The sequence below is a fragment of the Typopeltis vanoorti genome, chromosome 8 (assembly GCF_054136105.1).
Source record: "Typopeltis vanoorti isolate ZY-2024b chromosome 8, IOZ_Tvanoo_1.0, whole genome shotgun sequence".
Lineage (NCBI taxonomy): Eukaryota > Metazoa > Arthropoda > Arachnida > Uropygi > Thelyphonidae > Typopeltis > Typopeltis vanoorti.
In genome coordinates, this window is record NC_143556.1 from 66,252,170 (window position 1) to 66,266,512 (window position 14,343).

Consider the following 14,343-nt stretch of genomic DNA (forward strand, 5'->3'; position numbering starts at 1 on the left):
CGAGTTGCCCTAGTCCTGATTATATTTCAGGCACAAACTTGTTTGGTTACTTGGATAAAGGATTACACCAAGTATATAATTTCTTGCTATCTTTAGTTTACAGTATAACCAAGTGGAAAAACTTCCAACATCTATCTCTAATCCAGAGTATTTTAATAATAAGGTGTAACACCTTTTGGCAACTTGTATTGAAAATGACTTTTGCATCACTTCAACCTAAGTATCACATCTGGGTCTGGCTCACGCTGACAAGACCTCAATAAAGGTTGAAACCAGTCTGGATAATGACCTTTTCCATAATTGCATAACATTATACATACCCATAAGGATATGTGCTTTGATTTATATGATACTAAGGCAAGTGATGTGAAGTCATTAGCTTCTATATACGAGTTGCCCCAGTCCTAATTATATTTCAGGTGCAAACTTTATTTGCTTACACTTGGATAAAGGACTAAACCAAGTATATAATTTCTTGTTATCTTTAATTTACAGTATAACCAAGTGGAAAAACTTCCAACAGCACGCTTCATTAATTCAAAAAATTATTTGTATATTGAAGGACTTACATTTAGGGCATAACTGACAGAAAGTCCTACAATTCCTGGATCAAGGGACTCCCTTCCTAGGACAGCAAATAATGCAGCAAAGAATACAAAACAATTTCCACAGAATTCCAACCGAACAGCTAGCCACCTGGGTGGAACAAAAAAGTGCAATTTTCATTTAAGGGAAAAATATATATATATATATATATATATATATCACACAAACCTATTTTATTTCTATTCTTCATTATAATTCCTCAATAATAAATTATCATAAATAAAACTCTAGAAGTAATCAATTACAATTCTAAGTTACAATTCACCATTTCATTTGCAAAGAAATGGTGAATCAGAGTAAGTTCTGCTTAGAATCAAGCTATAAAAAATAATTGGACTATTCAGATAAAAGGAGCTCTCCCTGCTTATATTAGAAAGAGTACTCATAACATGATTAATGATTTATCAGATTTAGTTCACATTGCTATTGAATGTAACCAATGAAACTTGCAATTAAGTTATTTGTTCATGTAATAATTATTAGCAATCTCCATGAAATCAAAGATACTGTGGGAGGTTTTAATTTTGGCCTTAACTATCCCTTCTGATAACTTAGCCACAACTCCTGAGATACTGATTAGTCTATAATTTAGAACTTCTGCATAAAATTCTCCTTTATGTACTTCTACAAGACTCCCTACAAGGATGCTAACGGACCTCTGTGAAGAACAACGGACAAATCAGTGGAAGAGGATTCTTATCCCAACAGTGAAATGTGTGGAAGAATCTTCAGAGGAGCAGACCTCTATAAACAACCTGGGCTCAGCTGGCTCCGGCTGTCAGTACCGGGTTAGGGCCCCTACCTAGGGTTACAAGGAAAAATAAAGGGTTCAATCCTCTGACAAAGGGAAGCAGCTTTGTCAGTACTGACACAAGGTTGAAGTCTCATGATGACGGTGAAGCTTGTGATTAGAAAATTGCAGATGGCAATACAGTTTATTGTGTACATCTGTAATACTGCAGAGCAGAAAGCAAATGGAGAAAATACTGCTCTATTCTCTCTCTCCAGACTAACCACCATGGCGAGCAAATCTACACAAATGGCCCCGAGTTACCGGCGTCCCTTAAATGGGACAGGGGTGCGAAGAATCCCTGGACTCAACATGGTGTGCTCAGTAAAACTAGGAACCTGGAATGTCAGAACCTTGTATTTAGCAGGTAAGCTAAGAAATGCTATCCAAGAAATGAAAAGACTTGAAATTGGAATTTTAGGAATGAGTGAAGTTAGGTGGCCAAGATCAGGCAAAACTCAAGTCAATGACATGACAATGTATCACTCTGGAAGTTGAGAAAACAACCATCAAAATGGAGTTGGAATAATAATAAACAAAGATATCAATAAGTCACTGTTGAGCTTCATCCCTTACTCAGATAGGATGATGTTATTAAAACTGAAAGGACAACCACTAGATGTTAATCTTATACAGGTCTATGCCCCTACTGCTGACAAGAGTGATACCAGATTGAAGAATTTTATGATCAATTAAAAGAACTAATGAAAAACGCAAAAAAGCATGATATTAACATAGTCATGGGTGATTTCAATGCTAAAGTTGGGAAAGGTAGAAGTGGAGATGTAGTTGGCGAACATGGACTGGGCACAAGAAATGAGAGAGGTGACCGTCTTTTTCAATTCTGCCAGGAAGAGGAGCTAATAATCACAAACACATGGTTTAAGCTACCACCTCGAAGATTGTATACTTGGCGATCACCACAGGATAATAATGGGAATATAGTCAGAAACCAAATTGATTACTTGATCAACGATTTCGAAGTTCTATAAAGAATACAAAAACCTATCCTAGTGCAGATATTGCTTCTGATATCATAACCTACTGGTGGCAGAGTTACAACTTAGACTGAAAGCTATACTTAAGAAACATCAACAAAAAAAAAGGTTTGATTTGGGAAAATTAAAAAACACAGAGATAAGAAACAAATTGAGTCAAGATCTGAATCAAGAGCTAGCACTTATCAAGAATGATGACATCATGAGGGTTGATGAATCGTGGGACAAATTAAAATCTGTCTTCATAGAGAAATGTACCAATACCTTATGTCCTAATAGAGCAGTAAAAAAGAAAGATTGGATGACTGATGAAATTCTTTCTCTCATGGATCAATGCAGATCATATAAAAATCATAATCCAACAAAATATACAGAGGTTCAGAAAATTATTAAACACAAGATCAAAGAAGCAAAAGAAATCTGGATGAATGAAAAATGTAAAGAAATAGAAATTCTACAGGAAAAGCATGACAATTTTAATCTACACAAAAAGATGAAAGAGACCTCAGGTGTATGTAAGAAAAAACAATTCTGTATCCTTCGAAACAAAAAGGGAGAAATTATATCCAAAAAGGATGACAAAATACAAGAATGGGTGAAATATATAGAAGAACTCTTTACTGATAACAGACAGAACCCAGAAAATACTTATGAACATTCTACCTCTAGATCAGAGGTAGAATGTGCACTAAACTCAGCTAAAAATGGTAAAGCCCAAGAACCAGATAGAATACCAGCAGAAATAGTAAAGTTATTAGAAGGTGACAACATTAACATATTAGTAAAGCTATTTAATAAGATCTACGATACAGGCATAATCCCTCAAGACGGGTTACAGTCGACCTTCATCATGTTACCTAAAAAACTAAATGCGAAAACTTGTAATGACTATAGAATGATCAGCCTAATCAGGTCTCAAAATGTTTCTGAAAATAATTCAAAAAAGAATATACAGAAAATGTGAAGACACCATCAGTGATACCCAATTCGGCTTTAGAAACAGCTTGGGAACAAGAGAGGCCCTTTTCTGTTCTCAGATCTTATTTCAAAAATGTATTGACCAAAACAAGGTAATATTCATTTGCTTCATCGACTTCGAGAAAGCATTTGACAAAGTCCAACATGCTAAAATGATTGTACTATTAAAAAGAATTGGATTAGATAGATTGTACTATTAAAAAGAATTGGATTAAAGACATCAGGATCATTGAAAACTTGTATTGGAACCAAAAGGCATCTGTTCAAGTTGATGACATTATTACAGACTCCATTAACATCAAATGAGGAGTAAGGCAAGGATGTGTGCTGTCACCTCTTCTTTTAACATCTACTCAGAAGCCATATTTCAAAAAGTCTTGGAAGGAAGAAAGGAAGGGATTAGTGTAAATGGTGAAATCATCAGTAACATCTGATATGCCAATGATACAGCTCTTCTGGCTGACAATATTCAGGATCTTCAAAATCTTTTGGAACTAATAAATGAAGAGAGTGAAAAAATGGGATTAAAAATAAATATCACCAAAACTAAATTCATGGTCATAAGTAAGAAACCAATTCTTAATTTAGCACTTTCTTTAAATAGGAAACAAATAGAAAGAGTGCCACAGTTTAAATATCTCGGATGCTGGTTAAATGAAGATTGCAATCCAGAAATGGAAATAAAAGTTAGAATTGAAATGGCAAGAAAAAATTTTTTCTTGATGAAATCAACACTGTGTAACCGCAGTTTAAACTTAGAGCACGCATGGTTAAATGCTATGTATGGTCTGTACTGCTGTACGGTGCAGAAACTTGGACCTTAAAAACAACATCAATAAAAAGACTTGAAGCCTTTGAGATGTGGTTATACAGATGAATGTTAAAATTCCATGGACAGCAAAAACGTACAATTAGGAAGTACTGGAACAAATGGGGAAATCATGTGAACATTTAGATACCATAAAAAGAAGGAAAACTGCATATCTTGGTCGCCTACTTCGTAATGAAAAATATAAGATACTTCAACTGATTATAAAAGGGAAGATAAATGGAAGGAGAGGACAAGGAACATGAAGAAAATTTTGGCTGGCAGACATCAGACAGTGGACTGGTATGAACTCTGAGAGACTGCTCAGAGTAGCTGAGAATCGCTCAAAATTAGCCAAGGTGGTCGCCGACCTTCGATAGGAGATGGCACTCAAAGAAGAAGATGTACTTCTATCATACCAAACAGCCATGAAGAGAAATGTAGATTTTCTTGTGCTTTCTTTTAACATAGTCCTATGGCTGTAATCACACTGAGATTTTGTAATATGCTACATGCATCCAGTTCATCTACTTCTATTCTCACAGTCCTTGTTACATCATTGTTTTCTCTACCTAAATGATACACTTTGCAAAGTGATTACTTAATAATTCAACTATTTCTTCTTTTTCTTTCACCTTCCTAAAGTACATCTGCCAAAGAATAATTATTCTTTCATAATCATTCTTCCTTCTGCTTGCCACCTATCAAAACACCACTTTTGGATTTCCTCTCAATCTGATTTTGCCGTATGCTGGCCATCCCTCTTACCTTTCCATTATACTGCTCAAGACCATATTGATCATATATCACTATATATTTCCTCTGCATTTTATTCTTTTCTATTTGTTTTGCAGCTAATAAGTAATAAGATAAAATCTAGATCCAGTATTCCTGAACCCTGGATCCTCTTTCATTCATTTTAAATAATTATGAATCATAGTAGCTGCACAAATATCATTTTCTTCATCCGTCTAATAACCTTTCTTCCTTTCAAACTATGTCCATCATAGTTGAGCTTCTATTTGTAAATTAAGGATACAAAAACACACGTGTTGAACAGATTATTTTATTAATTACTAATAAAATAAAACTTGGCGTTTAGACCCCTGTATCGAGGTCATCATTGGAAGAATACAAGTGTATATCGTCAACGTATCTGGCCAAATTTTGGGCTTTCGACATGCTGTCTCTAGAGCACGTTGCTCAAAAGTCTTCCACATAAAAGTTAGCTATTGGAGGGGAAAGTGGTGAGCCCATGGCTGTACCTTCTTTTTGAAGGTAAAAATTGTTTTGCCACACGAAATATCTGGAGCGGAGTACATGAGCAAAGAGGGCCATGATGTCGTGTGGAAATACGTTCTGTAGGAGCAAGATAGTGTCATTGATTGGGACATTGGTGAAAAGGGAAGTTATGTCAAAGTTGACTAATAAATCTTGGTCGTTGAGTGTAATGTTTTTAATTTTATTAATGAAATGTTGTGTATTTTTTTATGTAGGAAGGGGACTGACCTACCAATTCCTTGAGTGTGGCAGCTAATTTTTTGGCTAAGTGATAATTTGGGCTGTCAATTCCTTCAACAATTGGACGTAGCGGTGTGCCTGGTTTGTGTATTTTTTGGCAGGCCATAAATTCTGGGAGCACGGGCATAATGAGGTATTAATTTTTTTTTGTTTCTTCAGGCCATGTGTGGACGGATTTCATTAATTCAGTTGTTTTCTTTCTGTTACATTTTGTGGGGTTGTAGTTTACCATTTGGTAGGTGTTGTGGTCCGACATTAAATGGTTAATTTTTTCAAAGCATGTTGTATGGTCTAAAAGGACAGTGGCATTGCCTTTATCTGCTTTCATGATTATAATGTCTTGGATATTTTTTAAGGATTTAAGGGCTAGATTTTCGGTTTTGTTTAAGTTGGGGTTTAGTTTTTTGTTTGAATTTAGTATACACGATGTTTCCATTCATATAAGATCCATTGGTTAATATTCCATTGGTTTAAGATCTCTCCCCACCATTTTGGCTGATAATATATGAATGGAAACATCATGTATACTAAATTCAAACAAAAAACTAAGCACTAACTTAAACAAAACCGAAAATCTAGTCCTTAACCTTAAAAAATAACCAAGACATTATAATCACAAAAGCAGATAAAGGCAATGCCACTGTCCTTTTAGACTGTACAACATACATTGAAAAAATGAACCATTTAATGTCGGACCACAACACCTACCAAATGGTAAACTACAACTCCACAAAACGTAACAAAAGATAACCAGATAACAGATACCCAGCTGCACCCGTCCCATAATAGTCCTAGTTTCATGATTTTGCATGATTTCTCTAGATACTAATCCATCTAGTGTAAGTCATATGAATCCATTCATCTGGCCAATTTCCCACCCCCATATCTCTATAAACTACAGACCATTCATCATACATGATCTATGCAAATGCATAGATTATGTACGATAAACACATTTCCAACCATGACAGCCATTCTTCTCAATTCACTCTTATCATGATATGATTTATTATTACGGGCATCTCCATGGCATCAAGAGGCAAGACTCATCACGAGAAGCCCATACTAACAATTATTCACACCATACCTATTATATTTCATACACTCATTTACTCTCAGAGCACTCACAACCACTTCAGGCAATCCATTCCTATTATTCATCACTCTCTAAGCAAAAAATATAGTCCTCACAACCCCAACTAACCAGACTTACACAACTTCAAGAGGGAAGAGACCTAGTTCTCTCCCCCAATCACATGTAATGAAAAATGGCTTTCATACCAATCTTATATAATCCTTTTAGTAACTTATAAGGTTATCACACTCCTCTTTCCCACCTGTTAACTAAACTTTACAATCACACTCCATTATATCCTCATAGGGAGCATTCCACAGCTCTTAGTCACTCATCTCTGGATCCTTTCCACCACCACCACATCCCTAAGAAACCCAAATGACCAAATTTTCTGAGCAGAGTAATCAAATGTAGAACCTCAGATACAATAATCTTTTTATCTATAATAAATTTGGTGTAATCCTTTATCTAAGTGTAAGAACAAAGTTTGTGCCTGAAAATATCTTCAGGAACTCTGAGTTTCCTGGTGTTGCACTACCTCACCTCAGTCCTGAAGATATTTTCAGATGCAACTCATCTCTTACACTTGGATAAAGGATTAAACTAAATTTATTATAGTCTAACCAAGTGAAAAATAAACTTCCAACATCTCTAAATCCAGAGTAATTCAATAATAAGGTGGTACACCTGTTGGCAACTCCTATAGGTAAATATGACCTCTCCTATTGCTTCTGCCTTAGTATCTCCATGTTTGGGTCTGCCTCTCACTGACAAGACCTCAATAAAGGTTGAAACCGGTCTGGGTAGTGGCCCTTCTCTTAGTGCATAGCAGTATACATGTCCACAAAGAGATGTGCTTTGCATTATGGGAGATACTGAGACAAGGAGTGATGAGAGCTTGGTCCACCTTTGCTTGGAGTTGCACTACCTTATCTCAGTCCTGAAGAGAAGATATTTTCAAGTGCAAACTTTTAGGTTTGGTGTGCTGTTGTGTGGCTTATGCAACCTGCTACAAAAACTTTGTCTGCTTACACTTGGATAAAGGATTAAACTAAATTTATTATCGTCTGACCAAGTGAAAAATAAACTTCCAACTTTTTATATCTACTTGTCAATGTGTTCAACATCTAAATAATCCTTTGAGCTATTTTGCCAACTTTTGCAATATGCTCTCTGAGCTTCAACTCTACCATCACTCCCAAATTCCCAGTTTCATCAATTTCCTACAACCCAGTACCATCAATATAATACATTATGTAATTTTTTTTTCATCCTAAACTATATAATTTTACATCTGGCTACATTAAATTGACTGCCGTTATCCTTTGTCCACACTGCGATTTATTTAAATTCCTGCAGGATATATATGTTAAAGATGCCAAGCCAATTTTAAACCTGGTTTTACTCTGTTTCCCAAGTAAGCAAACAGACAAATAAGTCAAGTTTGCGCCTCCACGTAGTGTGAGTCTAACTGAGTTAGTGCAAGTCTAGGCAACTTGTGGTAAAGATGGAATAAGCTCTGATCACTATTCTTAATATTTATCCTTAATGCAAAGCCCACTTAATGCAAAAGCCCCTTGCCTTTAATGCATAGCATCATACATCTCCTTGAGGAGATGTATGATGCTATGCATTAAAGGCAAGGGGCCACTACCCAGACTGGTTATGACCTTTATTGAGGTCTCATCAGTGGGAGCCAGGCTTAGAAATACTAAGGTTAAGTAATACAGAGCTTATAATAGCATCATACATCTCCTCAAGGAGATGGGCTTTTCATTAAGTGTAAATATTAAGAATAGTGATCAGAGCTTATTCCATCTTTACCATGAGTTGGCTAGACTTGCACTACCTTATGGGTCAGTTAGACTCACACTATGTGCAGGCGCAAACTTGACTTATTTGTTTGTTTGCTTACTTGGGAAGCGGAGTAAAACCAGGTTTAAAAATAGCTTGGTATCTTTAACATATATTATAATCAAGGTAAAAAACTTTCTATATAACCAGTTAATAGAGGTTATATATATATATAACCAGTTAATAGAGGTTATATATATATATATATATAACCTCTATTAACTATTTCAATTCCCAGTTTTGTATCATCATTAAACAAGTGAATACTTCCTCTTAAATCATTCCCTATATCTTTATTTTACAAGTGGCCCTAGCACAGAATCCTGAGGCACTATGGTAATCATCAGTGGCTTCACATGCACATTTAGGTTGGGTGTACTCTTGTGTGGCTTATGCAACCTGTTACAAAATTCACATAAATTTGACCATATCATTGCATTTTTATTCCTGTATGAAAGTTTTAACCTCCCTACCAGCTGAAGTGGATGAAATAGTTAGACCAAATTGCACTTCTTATCCATGTTATTCAATGGGTGTAACAGAATCTTATCCAGATTTAGCTGGATCGATTGGGGAGTTAAGAGTGCATAGCACATCAACACTCATTTTAATTGATCCAATGCAATTAACTGTAGGATAACTTTGAATTATTATTATTATTATTCAGGCCTCCATGGAGTCAGAAGACTCATCGTGGGAGGTCCTTCCTAAGAACATAAAGTCTGTCAAGACTCATCGATGGGAGGCCCCCCCCCCCTAAGAAACACAAGGTCTATCATACCACTCTTTAAACTCATTGACTGCTCTCGCTCCCACCACTCCATCAGCAATGCATTCCACGGTTCAACCACCCTCCAGGCAAAGAAACCACTCCTTACCCTCTTGCTCACAGTTTCCTTTCATAACTTCCAGGGATGGCCTCTTGTCATCACTCCTTCTCGCTGTTCAACCAAGCAAAAGAACTCCCCAGTGTCAACCCTGTAACCACCTCTCAACAGTTTAAAAGTCTCAATCATATCACCTCTCCTTCTATCCACCAAACTCTGCAGTCCACATTCCCCTCAGCCGATCCTCATAACTATGCTTGTACAGTCCTGAAACCATCTTTGTCATCCGTCTTTGTATCCTTTCCACAGTTAATTTATCCCCTTCAAATCCTGGGGACCAAATCTGAAAACAATAGTCCAAGTGTGGTCTGATCAGAGACTTATACAACGGAATGATAACCCTCTTATCTCTGCAGGTCAGTGTCCTTCTCATAATTGCAGCAATCCTATGTGTTACCCTCACCACCTTTGCAATATGTCCCCTAAACTTCAGGTTTCTATCAATTATCAAACCCAAATCTCTGGTCTCCCCTACTTCTTCCAGTATAACTCCTCCCATAGAGTATGCAGCATCCCATCGATGTTTCCCAAACCTCAAGACCTTACATTTTGCTGCGTTAAACTGATACACCCATTCATTTGCCCATCTATCTAGCTTATTCAAATCCTCTTGCAGGGCTACCACATCTGCACTATTACTAATAATTCTTCCCAGCTTCGCATCATTTGCAAACAACTGAATATCCCCTTGCAATCCACTGGCAATGTCATTGATATAAAGGTTAAACAATATAGGTCCTAGTACTGAGCCCTGTGGGACCCCACCTATAACTTTCTGTCTCCTTGAAACTGCTCCACCATACACAACTCTCTGATATCTATCAGACAGCCAATCCTGAATCCAGTTGACCAATCTGACATCCAGACCCATGTGTTGCAACTTAAATATCAGCTTATGTGGCACCCTGTCAAATGCCTTCGCTAAGTCTAAGAAAATTGCAGTATATGCCTTTCCCTCATCTAATGTTCTTGTAACTTTATTATAAAAGGCTAGCATATTGCTAAAACAAGAGCGCCCTTTCACAAATCCATGTTGACTCTCACAGATAACATTACCCTCATCTGCCCAATGCTGTATACGGTCCCTCACTACTTTCTCCAAGATCTTAACAACTACTGATGACACACAGACTGGCCTATAATTAGACACTTCCAGTATGTTACCACCCTCATGCAATGGCACCATCTCACCTTCCTTCCATTCCCTGGGCACCTTTGCTGAAGTCAGACTTTCATTGAAAAGCCAGGTTAAAAGGCACTGTCAGTTCCCTAGCACATTCTCTCAAAACTCATTTTGAAATACCATCCAGTCCCACAGCTTTACTGACATCCAGAGTACTCAGTATCTGAATTCCACTCTCCTCCTGCACCTCTAAACTTCGAACCAGCCCTATCCCTCTAGCATTAAAACTGACTCCTCTAGGATGAAATACTCCAATAAAGTGCTCATTGAACAATTCCACTATGTCCTCTGCATCAGTCACTCTATTCCAATTTTTATCTCACAATATCATTCTTCCACAGTCATTTCTCCTCCTACTGGCCACAGGTAAAAAATTCCCTAGGATTTTCTTTGGATCTTAGGGCCAATCTCCTCTCATATTCCAGTTTCGCTTTCCTTACCACACTAGTCACTCTTCTGGCCTGTGTCTTATATTCTTCATGCATCTTCTCTTCACCTGTCTCCTTATAACTCTTCCATAGCCTCTTTTTCGCATGCAGTTCCTGTTTAATATTGTTTGTCATCCACTTTACTCCAAATTATGTCCTCTTCTTCACTCGTGGTATATAACTTACTATTGCTGCTAACAAATATTCTTTCACAATTTCCCCACGCACTAATGATATCCTGGCCTTCCAATTCCTCCCTCCATCAAACTTCCCGAAGTTGACGTCTAAGACTATTATAATCACCTGCATTATAATTCCACATAAGTTCCCGTCTCTTTGATATTCCTCCATGTCTATTCATTTTCCAAGTCAAAACCATATGGTCACTCGCTCCAACTGGTGGGAGAGATTTCAACTCAGTTATTATCAACTCTTCTGATGCTATAACCAAATCCAACACTCTTGAACCTCTTGTTCCCTTTGTTACATGTTGCCTAAGACATTTGTCCCTCAAGAATTCTAGAAATTCCATTCCCCTATTGCTACATGCTACTTGCCGGCAAAGGTTGGTCGATTGGTAGAGCCTCTGCTACTAATGGCTCAGTTAAGTAAGTTTGAGCACGGTTAGTAGTTGGAAGGGGGACCAATCGTTCGATGCTGTTGGCACACTCTCCCTCGATGAGTCTTTGGTCTCCCTGGAGGTGTCAAATAATAATAATAATAATCTTCCTCTCTCCAATTTATACTACTGTAGTTAAAATCTCCCATAACAATCATTCTTCTTGCACTTGCCAAACTTAGCTGTCTAAACATCTCCTGGTTCCCATCCTCTGTGCTCCTGGGTCTGTAGCAACACTCCAATAAATATCCTGTCTTGCCTACCTCTACCTCACACCATGCACTCTCAAAATCATTTGTCTCACTTCCTTCCAAAGCCTCCACTCTTAGAGGACAAGGTCATCACTTATCATAAGCAGTACCCCACCACCACGCTTTCCCCTCCTATCCTGACGAAAAATGCTATACCCAGCGACTTCTATTCCTGTTGTTATATCCCCTTCTGTCGACCACGTCTCAGTGATCGCAATAATTTTTGGCAGGTTGATGCTATCTGAGCCACCAATTCCTCTCCCTTATTCTGGATACTCCTGGTATTAGTATAAAGCATATAAATGCCATTGTTTCTATACCCAGCATTATCCCTTCTAGACTTCACTGGGCTCAGTGTTACCTGACATCGTCTCCCTTCTCCCAAGTATCCATTCCCACAAGAGGCCACCCCTGCTATCATCCTCCCTGGGACACACTGACTCGTTCAGAACAGCAATCTCTCCAGATGCCTACGTCCTTCCTCATTCAAATGTAAACGATCTCTCGCATACAATTCCTCTCTTTCCTCAAACGCACTCCAAGCTTCCACATATACCAGTCCTCTCGTCACACATTCTGGCTATTATGCCATTCAATATCACCGCTCTTCTGCTCAGCTCATCATTATCATAGCTAGGCAACATGCACACTATTTTTCCTCTCTCTGTCTTCTTCCGTTATCAATTAATATAATTTTAAATGTGGAAAGCATAAAAGTCAAATAAACAGCTATGCATCACACTTTTGTGAGAAGCACAAAGGACACTTTGTGGTAATATTAGATTATCATTGGCAAATACTAGAGTAAAACATGGTTAATTTGAATGCTGATATGATTTTTGACTACAGTCATACAATACGCACAGAAATCAGAAAAAGTAATCACTGCAAAATTATTTTTCTGGATTGACCCAAAGAAAAGGTTGAAATAACTCATACAATCTGTAAAAGCTCTGGCAGGAAACAGGATATTCAGTAGATCGTTAGCACAGTTTTTCCATTGTAAATATGAACAATAAAAGCTATAAATTATTTATAGAAAATTACTTGTCTATATCAGTGTCGATGAAACTCAGAAAACAAAAACAGCAACTCATGACAAATGACAACATTTAAATGGATTGGCTAACACAACAACCAATCACAGCAACTGATTTCTAATGTGCTAGTGTCTCAGTGTGTGCGCGCGCGCGCGCGCACACACACACTTTGCCTCACCTTCTAGGCAGTTTAAAACCACTGAATCACTAAGAATTTGACACCCTTGTGCCATCTGTATGTCTGTTCAAAGGGCTCAAAGGCGCATGTATTTGTTACTGCACACCCAGGGCTATTAATGTGATGTGAATTGAATGTGATGCAATTTTACACATCAAAACACATCCTCTTCAAGAAGCATTAGTATATTGTGTTTAAATTTAGAAATCATGTAAAGCCAAGAAACAATTAGGGAAATCTTTGAAGGGAATAAATGGAAAAATATAACACTGGTGATATTGCTATTACGTAGATGTGCAATAGCACACCTACTTTGAAGTCATTTTGAAACACACCCTGAATATTTGCCCCTCATAATCATCCTTATTCTTCTGGATTCTATTCCACTATATACTACCCTGCAGTATCTAACTGACCCCCCCTCCCCCCCAAAAAAAACAAGAAAAAAAACATACCACCAGCAACATATCCATTCCCATTTGATACAACTTATGCATGCAATGTCTACTGTTCATAAGATGATGATCATGTGAACAATGAACCAAGGAAAGGCCAATTCCAAATTGACTTCAAAGTGATTTCAGTCTTTATACCAGACTTCATTCATTCAACTGTTTGCTGATGATAGTAGTGGATGATAGAGAGTTAAGAGTAATCTAGATGAAGCAATATTAAATTGTATACCCAAGATGAAGCGGGTTAATCAGGAAGGAGTGAGATGGATGAGTAATATCATTAAGTACGAGCTACAGAAGCAGAAAATGCTGTGGAGGATATATAAAGAAAAAGGTCACCAGCATGGCAAGGAAGGCAAAATCAGATTATGAGAAGAATCTAGCAAAAGCAGGCCAAAAGAAATCCCAAAGAATTTGTTATGTGCCAAGTAAAAGGAAGAATGACTATGGAAGATTAACCTTAATGAGTAATGATGGTCACGAGGTGACAGAAGCAGATAAAATAGTCGAGTTACTAAGTGACCACTTTGCAAGGGTATATCATCCTAGTGAGGTTACTGCTTTAACCTATGTGACAGACACTAATGTGGGAACAAAGGTGGATGAATTGGAGGTTCTTAGGATATTGCAGAATCTCAATGTAAATACAGCTGTGGATATCGATGGGATATC

General features: G+C 37.4%; 1 protein-coding gene across 3 annotated transcripts in view; it reads right to left on the reverse strand.

Annotated features, from left to right (window-relative positions):
* Positions 1 to 14,343, reverse strand: part of LOC150104066 (multidrug resistance-associated protein 1-like) — a 359,631-nt gene that overhangs the window by 85,656 nt on the left and 259,632 nt on the right. For all 3 annotated transcript variants that reach the window (XM_090397253.1, XM_090397254.1, XM_090397255.1), the window contains one exon: positions 570 to 696. In XM_090397253.1, coding sequence (XP_090253379.1) covers positions 570 to 696 — 127 coding nt within the window. The remainder of the gene's footprint in view (positions 1 to 569; positions 697 to 14,343) is intronic.